This window comes from Photinus pyralis, unplaced genomic scaffold (genome assembly GCF_008802855.1).
Source record: "Photinus pyralis isolate 1611_PpyrPB1 unplaced genomic scaffold, Ppyr1.3 Ppyr1.4_LG8, whole genome shotgun sequence".
Classification (NCBI taxonomy): domain Eukaryota; kingdom Metazoa; phylum Arthropoda; class Insecta; order Coleoptera; family Lampyridae; genus Photinus; species Photinus pyralis.
Window position 1 is genome coordinate 20,427,737 of NW_022170819.1, and position 21,542 is coordinate 20,449,278.

At 37.8% G+C, this 21,542-nt stretch overlaps 1 protein-coding gene across 1 annotated transcript; it reads right to left on the reverse strand.

The window, feature by feature from the left end:
- Positions 1-2,754: 2,754 nt before the first annotated feature.
- LOC116178836 (kinesin-like protein KIF19) lies at positions 2,755-21,242 on the reverse strand. Its single transcript, XM_031498462.1, has 10 exons — positions 20,984-21,242; positions 14,278-14,438; positions 10,178-10,322; positions 5,299-5,448; positions 3,974-4,812; positions 3,705-3,924; positions 3,441-3,654; positions 3,260-3,395; positions 2,981-3,208; positions 2,755-2,932 (listed from the first exon to the last, which is right to left on the reverse strand). Exons 1-10 carry the CDS (start codon positions 21,128-21,130, stop codon positions 2,875-2,877), a joined length of 2,298 nt encoding a protein of 765 aa, XP_031354322.1. The 5' UTR covers positions 21,131-21,242; the 3' UTR covers positions 2,755-2,874.
- Positions 21,243-21,542: the final 300 nt, after the last annotated feature.

The window sequence follows — 21,542 nt, forward strand, 5'->3', positions numbered from 1 at the left end:
TTCTTATAGAATGTGGCCTGTAGAATCCATAATTTCAAACAGTTCCAAGATTGGGCTACTAGTTCAAAAGTTACAGCCCTTTAAATTTTCTTTAGAAATTGGTTTCTAGTCTATAACTTTTTATAGAGAAGTCTGATCAAAAAAGTACGAATTGCTTTGGATTCTACGCATCAAAATTAATAAGAAAAAGCGTTTTCCCGAGAAATTTTGGTGCAGTCGATTTTTGGTAAAAAAGGAAGGTTGTACACTGCCTTTTTTTGAGGCAAGAAAAAAAAATTGTCTCAGATCGACCCGGGAAAAAAATTTTCTAATAGAATTTGGCCTGTAGAATCCATAATTTCAAACAGTTCCAAGATTGGGCTACTAGTTCAAAGTTACAGCCCTTTGAATTTTTTTTCGAAATTGGTTTCTAGTCTATAACTTTTGATTGAGAAGTCTGATCGAAAAAGTCCGAATTGTTTTGGATTCTACGCACCAAAATTAATAAGAAAAAGTGTTTTCCCGAGAAATTTTGGTGCAGTCGATTTTTGGTAAAAAAGTAAGGTTATACACTGCCTTTTTTTGAGCCCCGAAAAAAAAAATTGTCTCAGATCGACCCGGAAAAAAATTTTTCTTATAGAATGTGGCCTGTAGAATCCATAATTTCAAACAGTTCCAAGATTGGGCTACTAGTTCAAAAGTTACAGCCCTTTGAATTTTCTTTCGAAATTGGTTTCTAGTCTATAACTTTTGATTGAGAAGTCTGATCGAAAAAGTACGAATTGTTTTGGATTCTACGCACCAAAATTAATAAGAAAAAGTGTTTTCCCGAGAAATTTTGGTGCAGTCGATTTTTGGTAAAAAAGGAAGGTTATACACTGCCTTTTTTTTGAGCCCCGAAAAAAAAATTGTCTCAGATCGACCCGGAAAAAAAATTTTCTTATAGAATGTGGCCTGTAGAATCCATAATTTCAAACAGTTTCAAGATTGGGCTACTAGTTCAAAAGTTACAGCCCTTTGAATTTTCTTTCGAAATTGGTTTCTAGTCTATAACTTTTTATTGAGAAGTCTGATCGAAAAGGTACGAATTGTTTTGGATTCTAAGCACCAAAATTAATAAGAACAAGTGTTTTCCCGAGAAATTTTGGTGCAGTCGATTTTTGGTAAAAAAGGAAGTGTATACACTGCCTTTTTTTGAGGCCCGAAAAAAAATTGTCTCAGATCGACCTGGAAAAAAATTTTTCTTATAGAATGTGGCCTGTAGAATCCATATTTTCAAACAGTTTCAAGATTGGGCTACTAGTTCAAAAGTTACAGCCCTTTGAATTTTCTTTCGAAATTGGTTTCTAGTCTATAACTTTTTATTGGAAGTCTGATCGAAAAGGTACGAATTGTTTTGGATTCTAAGCACCAAAATTAATAAGAACAAGTGTTTTCCCGAGAAATTTTGGTGCAGTCGATTTTTGGTAAAAAAGGAAGTGTATATACACTGCCTTTTTTTGAGGCCCGAAAAAAAATTGTCTCAGATCGACCTGGAAAAAAAATTTTTCTTATAGAATGTGGCCTGTAGAACCCATATTTTTAAACAGTTTCAAGATTGGGCTACTAGTTCAAAAGTTACAGCCCTTTGAATTTTCTTTCGAAATTGGTTTCTAGTCTATAACTTTTGATTGAAAATCTAATCGAAAAAGTACGAATTGTTTTGGATTCTACGCACCAAAATTAATAAGAAAAAGTGTTTTCCCGAGAAATTTTGGTGCAGTCGATTTTTGGTAAAAAAAAGAAGGCTATACACTGGCTTTATTTGGGGCCTGCCAAAAAAATTGTCTCAGATCGACCGGAAAAAAATTTTCTTATAGAATGTGGCCTGTAGAATCCATAATTTCAAACAGTTCCAAGATTGGGCTACTAGTTCAAAAGTTACAGCCCTTTGAATTTTCTTTCGAAATTGGTTTCTAGTCTATAACTTTTGATTGAGAAGTCTGATCGAAAAAGTACGAATTGTTTTGGATTCTACGCACCAAAATTAATAATAAAAAGTGTTTTCCCGAGAAATTTTGGTGTAGTCGATTTTTGATAAAAAAGGAAGTGTATACACTGCTTTTTTTTGAGGCCCGAAAAAAAAATTCTCAGATCGACCTGGAAAAAAATTTTTCTTATTGAATGTGGCCTGTAGAATCCATATTTTCAAACAGTTTCAAGATTGGGCTACTAGTTCAAAAGTTACAGCCCTTTCAATTTTTTTTCAAAATTGGTTTCTAGTCTATAACTTTTGATTGAGAAGTCTGATCGAAAAAGTACGAATTGTTTTGGATTCTACGCACCAAAATTAATAATAAAAAGTGTTTTCCCGAGAAATTTTGGTGTAGTCGATTTTTGATAAAAAAGGAAGTGTTATACACTGCCTTTTTTTGGGGCCCGAAAAAAAATTGTCTCAGATCGACCCGGAAAGAAATTTTTCTTATAGAATGTGGCCTGTAGAACCCATATTTTTAAACAGTTTCAAGATTGGGCTACTAGTTCAAAAGTTACAGCCCTTTGAATTTTCTTTCGAAATTGGCCCTTTGAATTTTCTTTCGAAATTGGTTTCTAGTCTATAACTTTTGATTGAGAAGTCTGATCGAAAAAGTACGAATTGTTTTGGATTCTGGGTCATATGGGGTCTATTACAGATAAGGTCATCAACAGATGTGCCGTTGAGGTAAACTATTCAAAGTTGTATTTTTACTACTAAATAAATAAAAAAAGATTTGTTTTGTGAAGTAGATCGTCTTTTTTTCTATATTAAGTTGAAGACACCTAATTGGTAATCTCATTGCATGCATAAACTTGTAAATGCACACAAAGTTGGGTACAGTTAAAACTTATAAAAAAGATGCTCTAAATATTAATAAATTAATTTTTATTCGTTGCAATACTGTCTTGGCTGATTGCTCTTCGTAGATTTTGATCCCTAAAAATCAAACTTTACTAGTTATAATTGCTTTAACATGTCACTTACGTATTTTCTGTGGATCTTGGTGCGAGACCCGGACTCGGTGGTTGTAGCGGCGGTAGTCTCATGCTAAGACCGGGTCGCGAAACTGGATGACCCATGAAATTATCAACGTTACCGAGATTTGAATTGCCCGCGATTAAATCATCAGAATCTGCCGAAGAAGGAGGCGTGCCATCCGCACCGGATAAGTCGGCAGTTGAAACACTTTTCCTAAAGATAGGGTCGCTGTATCTGGAAGTACTGCTGTTTGGAGGGTATTCATTATGCTTTAACACCACTCACATTTTACTTATCGGAGGAAGTTTGTCGGGACTGACGATAGGAGAAACGCTGTAATCCGCGTATGTTGCCGCGTGTATTTCTTGCTGGTAAATTTGGTAAAGCTCTTGTAAATCATAGGGGAGCTTTAGCTTATTTTCTAAAACAATGGGGTAGAAAAAGACCATCAAGCTCAGATTGTTACCTTCCATAAGTTGCCGTTGCCTGGTTATAATTTCTTCACACAGTTGTCTTTGGCGATCATAACGCAGAATGACCAAATCTCGTCTGCGTAATTCGTGCTGGCGCACCAAGCGTTCAGATTGCAAGGCCATTTTGTCGGCTTCTAACTCATGAACTCGACACATTAGTGCCAATATTTCTCTCTCGTCGTCAGAGGATAAAACGTCGGGGAGTTTCTGTAAGGGTTTAATTAGTGCAACTTAGATAGGTAGTAGTATTTTCGTACGTCTTCAAGTGCAACGCCCCTCTGACGACAGTCTTCCAATTTCTGCTCGATGAGCGTCCTGAGTTCCGACCAGCGTTCCTGTTCCCTTTCAATGTCGGCCAGTTCTCCCCAAGCTTGCTGAACGGCGGATTCGCCCTCAATTTCACCATCCGATCCTTCGTCTGCCGTTTCATGCCCGACGTTATCCGCTGAACGGAATCCTTCGTTTTTCATCTTACGTCTACATTAACAGTAACAAAATAAATAGAATAGATTTTTAGAGAGAGTACCTCAAGGACTGCTGGGTTTGCGCCCTGGATTGGTTAATGTTATTTTTGTACAGCTTGTTGTTTCTGGACTCCCAGTGGGAGATAACCAAATGCTGCCGCTCCGCGTCCATTCCCAGGCCAAGCAAATGTGAATCAATTTCCATCAGCTTCCTTCGGAGTTTCATTTGTTCTTTGAAGGTAGCTACGATTTGTTCTCGAAGCAAACGAACTTCTTTGTTGCGTTCCATTGTGTTCAATCGCACAGGCGCCGCCGACCTGGGCCGTTCTTCCGTCATCTTCGTTTGTAACCGACTTATTTCATTCTTCAGCTCATTTATGACCGTCTGATATTGAGTAACATGGTAAGAAACGTCGTAAATGTTACGTTCAACCTTATTGGATATATTATTAGCACGGTCCGCGTAGATTAGCGTATTTCGCGATTCTTCTTTCTGCCCCAGACTAGGGGAGACGTGCGCAATCATCACCGTCCTGCAATTGCCGCTGAGCGCCTCCTTCAGTAACCTCGTCAGTTTTGAGTCTCTAAAGTTGACATATCGCGCACCTTCGCTTAGGGCATTTATGCAGTTTCCCAAAGCCAATAGCGATCGATTTATATGGGCGCCCTCCTGCAAACGTTTGCCCCGACTTTTGGTTTTATTGGCGCGTTCAGATCCCGCCAAGTCAATCATAAATAGGCGGCCCTGTTTAATTCGCATGCGCAAATGGCTCTTTTTGTCTAACGGTATCGAATGCTTAACGGTGACGCTGAGAAGTGCGTGACTTCGCGAAGACGTTTTGTTTACGGCAGTCGGTTCGACTGTGCGAGCTTTGTTGCCCTTTTGAAGCAGGAGCATGACCTATAAACAATGAACTTAATGTAAAAATCTGCATTTGTTGAGGTCCGTGGTATTAGCACTAACGACGATACATGATCACACCGTTAGTGCTTCGTTAGTGCCTTTTAGTGCTTTATAACTTGCATCAGCACGACCGTCCGTTTTCGAGAAACGACCCCCTCCCTCCCGCCTTGTGCAGTGCTGATTTCCTACCCTCTTTGAAAGCACTAATGACCGGACAAGTGCTAATCGTTAATCGACAAGTGCTAATAAAGCAATTAGGGGACGAACGAAGCACTAACGATTAGCACTTGGTCGGTCGTTAGTGCTTTCAACGAGGGTAGGAGGTCAGCACTACACAAGGGGGGTCGATTTGTCGGAAATGGCCTGTCGTGCTGATGCAAGCCATAAAGCACTAAGAGGCACTAATGCAAGCACTAACGATGTGAACAGTGCTTTTAATGACCGTGCTAACTTCACAGACCTCACTTAGTGAAGTATACCTACCTCATTAGTGGAAGTTGTTGAAATTTCAGATAGTCCAGCAACTTGTATGTTTCGCCCTCTGGAGTCTTCGCGTAACTCGAGATAGCCGGATGCTGGATTTAGTAGGTCTCGAATTTGTTCATTGTACAATTCCAAGTATGACATGGTAACCTGAAATTTAATGCGAATAGGAGTTGAATTATTCATTATACAGCGTAATTATAATATAGCACACGATAAGTTGAATGGGGGTGTTCTTGTTCAACGACGAGATGAATCGATGGTGGAAAAAGTGTACTTATTATATGCGGGGAAAAAGCACAAAAAAATAAATACTACATTACTATAAGCATAACTAATAATACCATGATCATTACGGCTTGTAGGTATATTGAAAAAAGATCAATGCAAATGGGGCATGAATAATGGTAATATTTATTAATGGATTCTATACAAGAAAATACGGGCTAAACTAAATATAAACTGAAAGGCGAAACAAGACATTTGTGCAGTGGTTGGTATGACTATTTAGTGCTTGAAATATTTTTTCCCAGGAGCAATGAGCTTAAATATGCATTTTATATCAATACAAAAACATATTGTAGGGAATATTCCAGAAATCCCGATAGACATCGGGGCGCCATGAAAGATGAGTCATCGGCGATAAAAAAAGGTGTGACGAAATCTTTCATGGAAATAAAACGTGTTTGTTCTAGAACATCTTGCAGCTTCCTTGAGCACTCGAGAAGATTTTAGACAGAATGTTATTTGCTATATAAACAAATCGAATTGTGTTTCGAGTCAGTTCCAATTTCGATGCGCTGATGTTATGTTATAAATTGTGAGAGATAAATAATAATTACTGTTATAAATTAAAACGGTTATAAATTTATTATTAAACAACCTATCGGAAAATCGTACGAAGCTATTGTTGAAGCGCTTGAAACCCATTTGTACCCTAAACGAAACATTTTGGTTGCTCAACGCCTTTTTTTCAAAGAACGACGTCTCCCATACGCTCTTTTGCACAAGGTTAATATCCGAACTACACAATCCCGAAAAATCGGGCACTTATTTCAAAAATCTAAATTAGTGACTGGGATTCTCCTCTAGCCATTATTCCAAAGACTGACAATTCGTTCTTTGCGTCGACTACAAAATTGGCGTAAATAAACAATTCAAATCGGCTTATTATATACGAAAGATTGCTGATATTCTCAATAATCTTCGAAATTCAAAATGTTTCTGCCATCTGGATCTCTTCAAAGCATATTTACATATTCAAGACTATACATGTAACGGGCTATGTATCTGAGTGGTAGAGCGTTGGGTTACATAGCCGGAGGTCGAGTGTTCGATCCTGGGCTGAGGTAAGAAATTTTCATCTGCGGCAGAGATACCGAGTACCCTGAATTAGGTTTTCCTGCAGTTAGAATTCGTAAGGTAAATACCGGAGTAGTATAGAACAAACTTCTGCAGGGGCACCTCTAAAAAGCATTATGCCGGTCACTCTGTAATTGGGCGCAAAACAAAAGAGGGATATAAATAAATGTATCGCACTGGTCGTCCATTCACTCTAATTACTGATAACCAACCCCTAACCAGACTTTTACACCCGGAAACGAAGCTACCATCCTTCACGTCAACAAGGCTACTTCGATACGCGAGAACTATTGCTGAAGAAACAGCAAGGAACGCCTTCCTTTCAAACCTTCATCTAGAGCTCATCTCTGGAAGAAGAAAAAACATCGATGAAGATATAGAAGCAACGGTAGAAAACTGCCACACTATCCAAAGAAAAGTCCAGCGATTCAGAGCATTAATTTTGACGCGTCCATATTGATTATGCTGGGCTGTTTTTGAATCACCATTTTCTCGTTTTTATTGATTCCAAGTCGAATGGGCTGAAACAATAGAGCATTGGATATTTTTTGCACTCGTGGATTCTCTGCAATCATGGTATCAGACGCGATAATTTTTTAGTGACATTTTCAAAAAACCCTTCTGTCTGGACAATGGAATTTTGCAGTTTATAGCGCCAGAGTATCCTGCAACTAACGGGTTGCCCGAACGGTGTAGAGACTGATTCAAATTCGAGGCCCACCATGGCGATCTGGGGGAAACTGTAAGAAATATGTAGCAGAGTTGGACTGGGTCAAGCATTCAGTGACCCAGTGACCCGGTGATCCAGTTAGTTTACTGACCCAGTGACCCGGTGACCCAGTTGACCCGGTGACCCAGCTTGACCCGGTGACCCAGCTTGACCCAGTGACCCATCTTGACCCAGCTTTACTCAGTGATCCGTCTTGACTCGGTGGCCCAGTAATTAAATTATTGTTAGGTATCATCCAAAACAATTTCCAGTAACTTTTAATTAAAAAAAAACTTCCTCAATAATATTCGGCAACAAGCACGTAGCCCAATTTCATTCAAGAGAACTAATACCTAAAAAAATCAAATGCATTTGTTTATAGTTTGTAGTCAAGTAGTCAATGAAAGTATTTAGAGAAAAGATTATTTGGATTAAGCTAACTAACTAGTAGAAAAAAATTAAATGTGAATGAACACCTGTAAGCAAACTGGTAAGCCCTGAAGCAAAGAAATAACATTATTCTAATACAATACGGGACATGGAAAGTTTTTTACGGCAGTATTAAAGCAAACATCACAGAAATGGCAGTTGTCAAGCAATCGAGTATTATTTTCAACAAACCAGCATTTCATTTATTGCATAATCTGTACACACAACCGAGGGCACTGACTTAACTCCGTTATTCGATCAAACTAGGTGACTGGGTCGAATTGGGTCCCCGGGTGAAATTGGGTCGCTGGGTCAAACTGGGTCGCTGGGTCAAACTGGGTCAAGTTGGGTCACTGGGTCAATCTGGGTCAAACTGGGTCACTGGGTCTAACTGAAAAGAGTATGACGTGACCCAGCGACCCAGTTTAATTTAGTGACCCAGGTGACCCAGTTGACCCAGTGACCCAGTGACCCAGTCCAACTCTGATATGTAGGTATTTAAAATTTGGCGTATTTTGATGCTTAACAAAATGCCGCTTTGAAATGCCGAATGGCCACTTTTTTGCCTCTACAAAATGCTAGTTTTAAATTTTAAGTCTGACGCGAGGTCTGACGCTTCGTCTCCGGTTAACCGTCATCAACTTCTTTTCTTTATTTTCTTATTCAGTTTCAAAACGCCATTTTATTAAGCATCAAAATACGCAACGTTGCCAAATTTAAACTACCTACCTATCATTTACCGTTTCCGAGATCCTCATGGTGGCCCTAGAATTTGAATCAGCCTGTATACAAACTTTGAAATCAAAACTCTACTCAACTCAAAATAACCGTGAAATATTATTCAGATACACCATACAGAGTCACCCCTCTCTTCAGACTGGAAAAACTTGTATTTCAATCGAAACAGTAGGTACCAGCTCGACGTCTTCAAACCTACTACTTCCAAAACCCAAAAACGGGTACGATTCGACCTGCCACCACCATGACATTTCAGAACTGAGGCCAGAATACTCGCAAGATGGCATTCAAACAAAAAAATACTTGGAAAATTGGTTCGATCATAAAAAAATTAGGAAGTCGAACTTAATAAGGGCTATCGGCTCAAACGCCACACGAACCAGTTGAGAAAAACCAACATCTATGACCCCAACCGTCAGCCACCCTTGCGACCTCCACGAGCTTCTTCAGATCTGGAATCATCTGAAATCAACCACCACGACGAAAAATTGGCGTTCCTGCTGCTACCAGCCAATCCATGGGTCGGACGTAATTTTTGATGTCGAAACTGAGTCATTGGACAAAGTCCAACAGTGGGATCCGTTTGGTGCTCAAACTCTTACATTTTAAATTTATTAATCTCATAATTTTGTATGTGGAGGGGGGTATTATGTTCTACCAATTTAAAATGAAATTAAGCCGCAAAATCTAGCGCCCTGTTACTGGGAAAAGAAGAATTGTTAATTATTATTTTAATTAGTGACGCATTGCTTTTCGTTTAGAATATTCATTTTCGATATAAATAATTCTCTGTACATGTGCATCTATTAATTAATTAATTAACGACCCTAAAACCATTTGGAATTGGTAGTAAGAAAAGATATTAACAAATTAAAGATTAAACATGTCCGTCGAGATTAACTATTCGCCATCAAATAACAAAGAATAGTGTGACTTAGTTTTGAAGAGTTTTTTAAATTATTAGCTTCTACACTGTGGAAGCCTACCCGTTACCGTAACTTCATTTCATGTTAGACCGGATTTAATCATAAAAAGTTAAGACATTCGATAAGTAAGGAACAAACACAAGAAAAACGGGTGTTTGAGCCGTGAAACAGGAAAAGACTTTCACTCCTGAATTATTTAATTAGAATTGGACATAGATTTAGAATAATTACTGTTAGTTTATCATGTATCAACTGAGCCAGATCATCTTTGGCCACCCTGCATGTGGTAAAAAGAAAAGTGGTAAATATAACCGTTCGTTGGTTTCTTGAGTTTGACTACTTTTATCAATTAGAGGTAATTTTTTAATCAATTTTAATAAACACGTTATTTCGGGAGCTTTAAATCGACATTCATGAATTTGGGGGCGAGTTGACATACGTCCATTTTATTCCGTGACATAAATGATAAGTTTATCCTTCAATTTTGTGTTTAGGCAAATACAAAATATGCATCAATTGCCCATATACATATATATTACTGATTCACATGATAAAATAGAAAAAAATTAAGTAGGTACACACAAACATTTCGTGCGCTTTTAGCCAATATGCGTGGTTCAAACGTAGGTAGGCATTGTAAATAATAATGGTATATAATTAAGTAGGTACCGAGTGTGACGTAGCGTTAACACAAGCTATTAATTAGAAAACGTACTGAATATTGATCTTGTTTGTCCTTTACAGCATTAAAAAGGTCATTCAGAGCTCGAACCATTATTCCAGGGGCTGAAGGATCACCGACCATTGTGTGTGTCTTGCCAGCACCTGTTGCTCCATACGCAAATACCGTGGCGTTGTATCTGTTAACAAAATTCAAATAAATAGTTGCGTTTACGATCACCGATTTCGATTTTGATGTTTATTTCACTTGTTCAAATACAAATGTTTGAAGGTTGAGCGAATCGATCGTAAGCATGGCAAATTTGAGGGAAGAAAAACAGTGAACGAAACTCATCGAGTGACAACCAGACATGCATTAAATAATGGAGAAGTAGAACCATGCTGTTCTGATGAATTTATCTGAAATCATTATTAATTAGCGTCTTTTATAGGTATGACATTTGTGTGATTCCATAAATTCATCTAGTGGTACGTACAATTTGAAACAAACACCAAAAACCGCAAAAAGTTAAGCTTTTCTTTAGCGGTTTTATAGTTGAAAACACTTATCAAACCGTTTTCGAGATATTCGGTCTTAAAGTTTTGCCATCACCAATGAATACATTTCTTCCAGACATCTCAATCGCCCTTTGTGAGTACCCTCCTCCGACAATTGAAATATAAGGAATCATAAACCGACCACGGTAATGGGTCGAGGACAAGGACTATAATGGGTAATGGGTAGAAATTGATTCCTTTCGTTGAGACGTTTCAGTAGAGTACCTAGTAAGATAAAACCAATTTCATCCCCACCCCCTCCGTTAACCACTAATCTCGGAAAGGAGTAGCGCATGAAAGTGATAGTTTGTTGCAACTAGGGAATGCAATCCCGCAGCAAAATCTCAATCCCGTTATTTGCGGGATTGCTAGATGTTAATCCCGCGGGATCCCGGTATTTGCGGGATCTCGCAAAATTTTAAATAAATTGGCAACTAAGCAATTCTGTGCGGTCTGTATTAAAATAAATCCCTAATTATCACAATATTTAACAAAAAAGTACCTTCGGCCTAACTTAGAACTCAAAAAAACCTCACGTGTAAAGCACAAAAAGGTGACCTTCTAAAGTGTTTCAAAAATCATATAGTAAATTTTTAACGAAAAGTGTTTAACTATAAAAAATAACTTCTCCGTTATGCGTTTCATTAACAAAGTGAACAGAGTCGTCCACTTGGTCGACAAATTCCTCAGTCCCGCAAATCCCGCGGGATCCCGCTCCATTTATGTGCGGGATTAATCCCGCAAAAAATGCTGCGGGATCCCGGTATTTCGGGATCCCGCGATCCCGGTATTGCATTCCCTAAATGTGACCTGTAGAATCCATAATTTCAAACAGTTCCAAGATTGGGCTACTAGTTCAAAAGTTATAGCCCTTTGAATTTTTTTTCGAAATTGGTTTCTAGTCTATAACTTTTGATTGAGAAGTCTGATCGAAAAAGTACGAATTGTTTTGGATTCTACGCACCAAAATTAATAAGAAAAGTGTTTTCCCGAGAAATTTTGGTGTAGTCGATTTTTGGTAAAAAAGGAAGGTTATACACTGCCTTTTTTTGAGCCCAGAAAAAAAAATTGTCTCAGATCGATCCGGAAAAAAAATTTTTGAGTGCAACCAATTCGTTTCGATGACACCTTTCATTAGAAATAAAATAATTCATCCCCCCCCCCCCCCTTTAAGAACCAAACTTGATGTCCGTCTGGCACACCGTCAAGGTATAGGCTACCTATTGCAAAAACTTCCAGGACTCTAAGACCATTCCCCTAAAAGTAGCTCAAAACCTCAGAGGTGGGTCCGGACGGACAGACGGGCGGATGGACGGACAAAACAATAATGCGCTAAAAAGGAACTGGACTACTTTGGTCAAAATCGTCTAGTCTATAGTCAGTTCCAGATTTTGATGTTCTGTTTAAAAGGGTTTAAGGTATTGTAACCGCAATTCCGAACCAACATCTTGTGACGGATAAATATGCGCGTTTAGAATGCGTGGGTTTCGAGCAGAGATAGCAGTCAACCTTCCGATTTCGTTGGTGCCGTCTGGATAGAGCCGAGATAACGTACATAGATAAAAATGAAGGCTTGTGATTGGTGAAAAGGGAGCCCTGGTTTCGGAAGTTGGGGCGATTCCGCTTTTAGCGCATTTTCCAAAAGGAAAATTAACGCTATTGTCCGCACTTTGTCCGTCTGTCCTTCTGTTCTTCTGTACCACTACTAGTCTTCCAGATTAAGCTTTTTCGTTGTGGTTTCTTTCTTATACGGTGGAGCACAGCCCCGAGACCAGAACGACGAATCATTTTTTGGAGTAGTCACTTTCTTTTCGAGATATTACCGATTCCGTGCGAGGAAAATGTGCTTTCGTCGGTCGTGAGTGACCACGTTTTTAACTTGTTTCGCTTGGCGGCTACAGCTTAAGTATAAAAGGAAGAGATACGTGCAACGACCGTGACAGACGCTAAAATTAAAATTGTGAAATAAAGCGAAATTGGGGTAAAAGTATAAGTGATAAAGACGAGCATTAGTTGCACTAGCGTATAGTGTTCTGCTAAAAGATTTGAATCGCAGAAAAAGCAAAGTTAGTGTAAAAGTAAAGATTAGCGCAAATGAAAATCGTCAGTCTGTCCGTCGAAGAATGGTAATTTATCGAATTTCAGTTTCCTTTGACCTTTTTTTTAATAGTTGCTCCAATAGAGAACTAATTTAAATGCAGTCGATATAAATAAAAAGGTATTGCACGATCATTTCCATAAACAAAAATACGCGTATGAGCAAGACTTCAATCGTATTTTCCCAAGGAGATCCAATTCTTCATTTCTATATGGCCCAGAAACCGTTTGTACCATAGGGAAACCATTGATTTTTTTGATTTATATAAAAAATAATTATCGGTTTTCTTTAAGAAATTGCATTAAATTTTGGTAAATGGGGCGAAAGGCGTAAAAGTTAATAAATGTGAGTGGGTTCATCTAGAAGGATAATGCTTTTGAAATTTGTATTTTTAATTAAATGAAAATAACCCTATATGAGTTTAAATTTTGATGAGCTTTAAATGTGAATCTTTATGTAAAAGACCCTGTTTCACTGTTCATTGAAATTTAAATTGAGGTAAGGTAGACAGAAATCTGACGGTATAGATTTTCAATACTCGTCGTACCTAAACGTTACCAATTTGTAAATAAGAAATATGTCAGAAAAAGAGGAATTGGGTCGATTTGAATTTCGTCAACATATTCAACCAAATTTGTATTTATTTGTCTGCAGTCAAACCAGAGCCCCACATTTCGATTTTCAGATTTAGAACAAAAGATCAAATGTCCGTAATTAAAATTTGTCTGGGAGATCATCGTCAGTTATCAAGAATTGGTAATTGCAATAGCAACCGAACCGGGGTTTTCAACCCTTGTGTTGTAACAGATTGTTGCAATCTACAGGAAGACCATTTCCGTAGTTTCTGCACAGCGGAACCGTCTCTAATATAGACTATGATTATACCGCAATTCACAAGCTTCTTTTAGGGGATGATTATCTACGATCCTAAGAAATTCAACTTGCTTAAAAACCTTTAGGATCTTTGCCATAATAGTTTATTGTCCAGTACATACAGGTAAAATTAAAAACTGTAACAGTTCCAGTCTTTAAACGTTAGAATAAGGCGTAAAGGGACATCTACGAAAATAATAAGCTTCCGGTATAGAAGCTTATTACAGAGCACTTGTATGTAGGTACTATTTGTAATGTTCTGATATATTTACCCCTAATAGCTTTTAAATTGTTGCTATGTATAAAAACACGTAAGTACCTGCTTCCGGGGTCTAATACAGTAAGTAGGGAAGTTTTACATATATAGCTCACCCACGCTTTACAAGTAAAATTATACTGAATATTAAAAGGTTTTTAGCTATAAGTTGGGACTTCTCATATTAATAGACCAACTCGTACAATTGTCGCCATATCGATTTATTTCGTGGGTGAAAGCGAAAGCGCATTGAAGGAAATTAAATTATCATTAGGTTTAATCATTGAATGAAAAAAGATAATCGTTTTGTTATAGGTAGTGAATATCCTGAATGGCATTATAAAAGATGATTTATGTAGCAATTTCTTACCCATTTAAAACGTCCTTAACCAGGGAGCTCGTCGTGACCTCGTAGACCTCCTCTTGGGATGTATTTTCCGAAAAAACGACGTCAAAGGAGTACTGCTTGTCGGCGCCCCGTTTGTGTCGCAGCACGTCGTTTTTATCGGTATCATCTTCTATAACCACGCTCTAAGGATGTAATAAATTTTATATTAGAAAATGCGACATTGGGTTCAGTGTTCAGGTAAGTTTCGTGTCAAGGAAAAGTCAATTTACATCTACAATTAATAGTCTCGGCTGAAATATGACAACTGGTGGTGGCCTTTAATTGGGAGGTGGGTATCTAACATGTGCAGCTAATATGTAGTTATAGAATAACGAAAATTGTTACTGAGAATATGCAGAAGGTTAATATTTAAAGCTCCCTTTAAAAAGTTATATTCAGTTATTGCGTAATGATTACCCGCCCCCCGCCCTTGCGTTTTGTTTTTTTTCAAAAACTCTTGATTTGTGGCTATTGTGGCCATCTTTCTGTTGGTAAAGATTCTCCAAAAAGACGTGAAAGTACGGAAGTACATAGTGAATTGATCACTTTATCAGTGAATTGGGAATTGGTATTTAGACAAATTAAGGTTAATGGACAAGGATGGAGTCGGGAAATTGATGGATGAAGAAATAATCTAAAGTCGCCACACAATTTAAGGAAGAGTGTAAGTGGTACAGAATCAGGCGGGAATAATGAAAGCAGTTGAAGAGAAAGTTGGATATAAGAAACGAATAAGATCAAAGGAGCCGTGGATGAATCAGAAAATGGAAGAGAGAAGAAAGGTACAAACAGATGATCAATACCGAAGGAGGAAGATGCCAATAGTGGGGGCTAAATACGCATTTGAGAAAAGAAACTGATGAAGCTAGGAAAGGGTGGTGGGAAAGTCAATGTAATGAAACAGAAAAGCTTGATAAGAAGGCACGGTATTATTTAGAACAGCGGAGGTTACCTGGGATAGATCATCAAGAGATGGGTGGAAGGCGGGAATGAAAAAGTACTAAAAACAGAGAAAGTTGATGGAAAGGGCATAATGATAGATCTCTATAAAACAGAAGAAAAACCAATGCCTGGACCTAGAAATCGAAGAATCCTGTCCTGACAATGTAGAAGCCAGCTTATAAAAAGAGCAATAAAAAATATGAAATCAGGTACACCTACGGAGATATACCTATGGAATTCAAGTAGAGATATTAAGGAGTCTTCAGGAAGAAGGAATTAACATCTCCAGGTAATGATATACTCGTATATGAATCGGACTGGTCTGAGGATTTCTTGAAGGCTCTGATGATACTGTGAAATCAGCCTTGTAGGAGATGCAGCGAAAATATTGTTGAGAGTGTTTAAATAGAAGACTCGAGAGGGTAATGGAAGAAAATGTGGCAGAAGAACAATTCGGAATTTAGAAAAGGGATGGGAATAAGGGATGAGATTGGGTATGCAAGAACAATAGGTGAAAGTTGTATAGAAAACGGAAAAAATCTGTTGACCTGGTAAAGGCATTTGATTGTGTTCTGTGGGAAAAATTGATATAGTACGTCGGGTACATGGCTAGAATGGGGAAAATACTGCACTTTTTGATTGGAATATGCCACTTTCGGTGGTAATAGTTAATACCAAAAGGCAACTTTTGAGATAGGGAGCCACTCGAAAATCCGTGCAGGAAACCAAAATGGTGGCCGTCAAAATGGCGCCATTAGCCGCAATATATTTTTTTGTATCTCTGCTCCTAATAGTCCGATTTTAGTTTTCTTTTTTTTTATTGAAAGCTCTTGTGACGAGAAAACTTTTTTGCTATATAACATTTATCTCTAAAACTTAAGGATTTAGCACAATTTTAAAAAAGTGTTTTTTTTACGAGTTTGAATCACAAGTAAGCTCTTAATTGTGCAATATCCCGGTCTTTTCGACAAAAAAGGCCATCGTTTAGAAATTCAAACGATTCAACCACAAAACTCCTTGTATCTACCTTGCAAGTTCGGAAAATTTCAATCCGCCATGTTTTTTTTTTTGAAAAAATGCGCAATATTTGTTTCATCAGGCACGAGATCAAGCATTATGAAAATTGAAAGGAAAAGCCTTGTCAATTTTTTTCTCTGAAAAACAGAAAATACACTCTGCTTTTAAAGTAATTAAAGAAACACTCAGTATATCAACTTTAACTCTTACTCTCGCTCTTACTTATCCTATTTTATTTAACTAGTTGGTTTAAGCTACGACAAATGTGAAATTTGGAGTGCTTATTTATCAGATCATGGGTTTTTTCGAGGGTTTTCTCTCGGGTTTTCTTTAAGAATATTAACGGAATATTATGATTTCCAAGCTTTAGATACCTATTCATATAAGTTGAATCATTTTTATTATACAGGGAATCCACCTTCTGTAAGCGGACGATAGAGCCTCAATGTTTGAGATTAATAGTATAACCGTTTGTTGGTAGGAGAAGCCTGAGGGGAAGCCTAAAACGTATTTTTAGGTATATATAGGGTGTTCTCGAGGGCAGCCTATACATTTTGATATTTTTTATAGGTATCCCCGGGTATCCCTTAACAAAAGAATTATTTTTGTAGGTTTTATTGGTTTTTTTTCGTAATGCTAACCGCGAGGCTAACCGTTTTCCGGATATGCTTTTTATACAGGGTGAAAATTTTATCTTCAAAACATTTTTTAAAAAAGCTTTTTATGACATCCATAATTATAAAAAGTTTGCTACCAATCCACGTACATCAATTTTGGGTCAGTAGCATACTTCTGCACGGTCAAAGAGGCATACTGTTTTTAAATAGAAACCACTATTTTCTTGACGTAGTGAATTATTTGTCGATTCAAATTGATACAATAAAACTCGTTTTTCAAATAATTGAATTTTAATATTTCTTTAGCTAATCGACTTCGAATCGTATAGACCGATTCATCATCAGACCTTAAGAGTCAGAAAATCCGTGGACAAATTACACATAAAAATCGGGTTTTTTTTTACTTGTGATTCAAATTCGTAAAGATAACACTATTTTAAAATTGTGCTAAATTCTTAAGTTTTAGAGAAAAATGTTATATAGCAAAAAAGTTTCCTCGTCACAAGAGCTTTCAATAAAACAAAAGAAAATTAAAATCGGACTATTAGGAGCAGAGATACAAAAAAATATATTGCGGCTAATGGCGCCATTTTGGCGGCCACCATTTTGGTTTCCTGCACGGATTTTTGAGTGGCTCCCTATCTCAAAAGTTGCCTTTTGGTATTAACTATTACCACAGAAAGTGGCATATTCCAATCAAAAAGTGCAGTTTTTTTTGGCGTACCCAACGTACTAATAGACATTCTAAAAGAAAGAGAACCGAGCCGAAGAAACTTTCGAATCATTGTCTACAGAGTGTAAATTTAAGTGAAAAATCTGGAGCAATATCTACAATATACAAAAATTAACAATCCCAGGAAGTAACTCTGAATTTGAATAATTTAAATCTGATTTTAATCTAATACAAAATTTACGTTGTTAATTAGCGGGACCTTCTCCAGTCCAGAAGGTAGGTGAAGGTCCTGGGTACGGTAACATTAGACTGAAGTTGTACTTCGAGATGAATGCCGCTAAGCAATTATAACACTCTAGCATTTACTTATGCACCGACGAAACAGTTAAAAACATTCAAAAATCGCAAAGAATTGAAGACGCTAATCAAACTAAACGAGTTTAAACATTCAAGTAACATTAACAACTGGACAATCTTAAACAAATCAAAATAAGAATAACATTTAAAGTGAAACAAGGAAATAACAAACAAATTCAAATTTACAAGTAGCTAAAGGCAATACAATTGACAATAAAACAAAGAATCATATTTAAAATTAAGTGCATTACCTTTTGTTATGGCACAAATATTACACAAAACTTGACAATTAAAATTCGCACAAAATCAAGTGGACTCTGACTGAACGCATAAAGCAAAGATTTTAAAATGGACCTGTATACGAACTTCAAAATGCAAAATCTGCAAAGCTAAATCAAGACGCTACTTCGGGACGAAGGAGGTTAGGAGGTCACTATGGACATACTAGGACAGACAATAACGGCCGAAAAACACTTAAATGTTCTGGGGGGCTTAGTTGATAAAAATGGAACATGCACATAGCATGTTAGGTATATGTATGGTGGATAGGCTCTCAAAAATTACGCGGATCTAACCAGAATTATACCCAACAACGGGGGAGCAACGGCACCAGAGAATCATGAATCAGGACCCAAGAATTGGCTAGGCCGACGACAAGGAGAGGTGGACTACTCCATGGCCCATTGCCCAACGGAGCATGGGAAAAATGGGTTAATCTTTGCAAAATCAATAAAAGAGACACAAACGAAAGTATAGATTGCAGCCTAGTAAACGATAAGGCATAGGTAAACGAGTGTCCCAGATGGCCTGGGGAGAGGGTTGAGATGTTCCATGCAGTTGGACACAACTTAACACCTAGCAATACGATCGAAATAGCGGTTGGAAAATACTGCCAAAACAATAAGTCAAAGAAGTTTGTCCCAAATGTAGCAAGTTAGGCCATTATAAGCGGAACTGTAAGAATTTCAAGAAGTTCAAGTCTGAGAAGAGTCAAGAAAGGTCTGCGTTTGTTAGCCAATCGAATATCGTCAAATCTGTGAATTCCCCCAATGTTTGGATTACAGATTCAGGTGCAACGCATCACATGACCGTGAACCGTAATTGGTTTTTGAGATGTTTCTTCCAGAAATGTAGGTTCAAGTCAAAAATGGCCAATCAATGAAGGCGCTTGGTTGGCAAGAGCATTGTCAACATTGAAAAAGATTAAAAAGGGTTGTCTTGAAGATGTGTGGTTTGTTCCGGAAGTGAGTAAAAAATTGCCCTCGATGACTTCTGCTCTGGATAAAGGCTACCATTCGGTTCTGAATAGTGAGAATTGCTCAATGACATGTTAAAACAGTTTCTTGCGGAAGTGAAGACTCTTGGACACGTAGTGAAAGACCTTTTTTGTCTGATAATGGTACTAAATTTCTGAGTAAGGAGTAGGACGTTCAGAAGAACATCTATGCCATATACGACACAACAAAATGGCGGTGCCTAGAGAGGGAACCGAACATTCGTAGAAGCAGCCAAGGCTATGTTGCAAGCTTCTGGACTCACACAGATATTTTGAGGCTGTGATCAATTGAGGAAGATATGGAGGAAAACAACGGAAGAAACTCCGAGACAGATCCCAATTGAAGATGCCCAAGAAGTGGAACCCCAGAAGGCTACACCATGATATGTTATGAAGCTGAACAGTCTACGTACACCGAAGCCATTGCAAGTTCTCAAGTCAAAAACTGGAAAGTGGTAATGAAAATCACACTTGGGACCTAGTTCCTATGCCGGCTGATAAGAAGGTGATTGTCAATGGGTGTACAAAGTCAAGTACAATGCTGATGGTTCAGTGGAGCGTCTTGTGGACCAGGGCTATCTGCAAATTGAAGGATTTGATTTCACTTAAACCTTCAGCCCTACCGCGAGATGGGACTCGGTACGTTCTTTGTTGAGTGTGATGCTGGAATTCAGGAATGAATTTTTTGAGTAAATGTGACCTTACTCAGAGTGAAAATGATCCCTGTCTTTTTGTGAAATTCAGGACAACGTTGATGAGGACACTTCACGTGGATGATGGTATTGTAGCTAGCAGGGACGTGTAAAAGTTGACCTAGGATTGAACATATTTCCTAGGAAGCCTATACTCGTATAATTTTTGACGGGTTTAGAATGTCGAGTGTTAATCCAGTTTCAACGCCGATTAAAATAGGTATTTGTTAAGATCTCGGACGACGGGAATTGGAGACCAAAGTTCCATACCGTGAAGCTATTGGCGTGCTTCTATTCCAACTGTAGCTTCAAGACCGGACATTTGTTTTGCCGTCGGATTTCTTTGAAAAAAGATGGATTTTCCTACCGTAAAGTGATGGGCAATAGTGAAACGCCTCTTGAAGTACATAAAAGCAACCCAGAACTATGGAATTTTGTACAAGCATCGTGGTGATAATCTTGAAGTGGGGCTTACGATTTGTAAAATACGCAATCTTATTTATTATACCAAAGACGTATAAGTAATTGAATGAATCTCGGTTACTATAAGAAAACCTTGAGCTTCATTGATAAGTCTTGAAGCCTTATAATGGAATTTGAATTAATAACCCTTAAGTCCATTATAATTCAGTGAATTAAATTAATTTACTTCTCACAAAGGCATAAATCCACTTAGAATTAAAGTGAACCTGTCATTCGGCTACGATTAATTATTATTTATAATGTAGAAATATTGGCCAGGTGCCATTCGAGAACCAAATATTAAATATGAACGGTTTCTTTGTTCTCAAATTGTAATTATCACAAATGTATCGCAATTGAAACGATGACAATGGTGGCATGTTTGAATGGTTATGGTTGTAATATTAAAACGCTTATAGTAGTTCTTAATATCGATCGGTTTAATTTAATCGTTTAAGTTGAACCTTGAGAAAAAATTTGATAAAAACAGTGCGTAGCTTCTCCGATCCGATGTAGGTACTAAGTTTCCAACTATTGTTTAAACCCACCCTCAAATTATAATTTACCACGGTAATTCAAGATTGTTATTTTGTGCTATCTGCATACATCACGAAGTATGAACGTTTCAGCCATTGGAAATTTACCTACCTACCTTTTTACTTGCAGCATATAAAGTTCTTTGCGGTTCATCAGATTTTAAAGGACGTATTCTAACAGCCACCATCAATCGTTCTTCCGCACTTTTTGGCGGCACCTTCGCTTCCTCACTGCCCGAACTGGACGGCGTCTGAGGGGTCATATCTTACTTAAAGTTTTGGTCACAGATATGTAATGGTCCCCCCAAAGCATTTGGGGTGCGAAAACATCACTTTCGTAGCGATATCGAAAGGAATTTAATCGTGTACACTCCGTCCTTATTGAGAGTGAACTGAGTCATCCAGTCACGAAAAATGAGTAGCATTTTCATTCAAACACGGTAGTAACCCCTAACAACCGGCTCGATAATACCATATAAACACAAATATCATTTCACGGATGACTAGGGTTAAAAGGATCCAACAATAGGGTCTTTGTGTAAGTTCGGCAGATAATGGCCACTCTTCAGTAGGCAGTTATAAGGTTATTATGAACCTTCTTTGGGTCAGCGGGTTAACAAGCTAATTTTTATTTTGCACGCGTCAAAGAAAGCCAAACGCATGGTAGGCAATCAA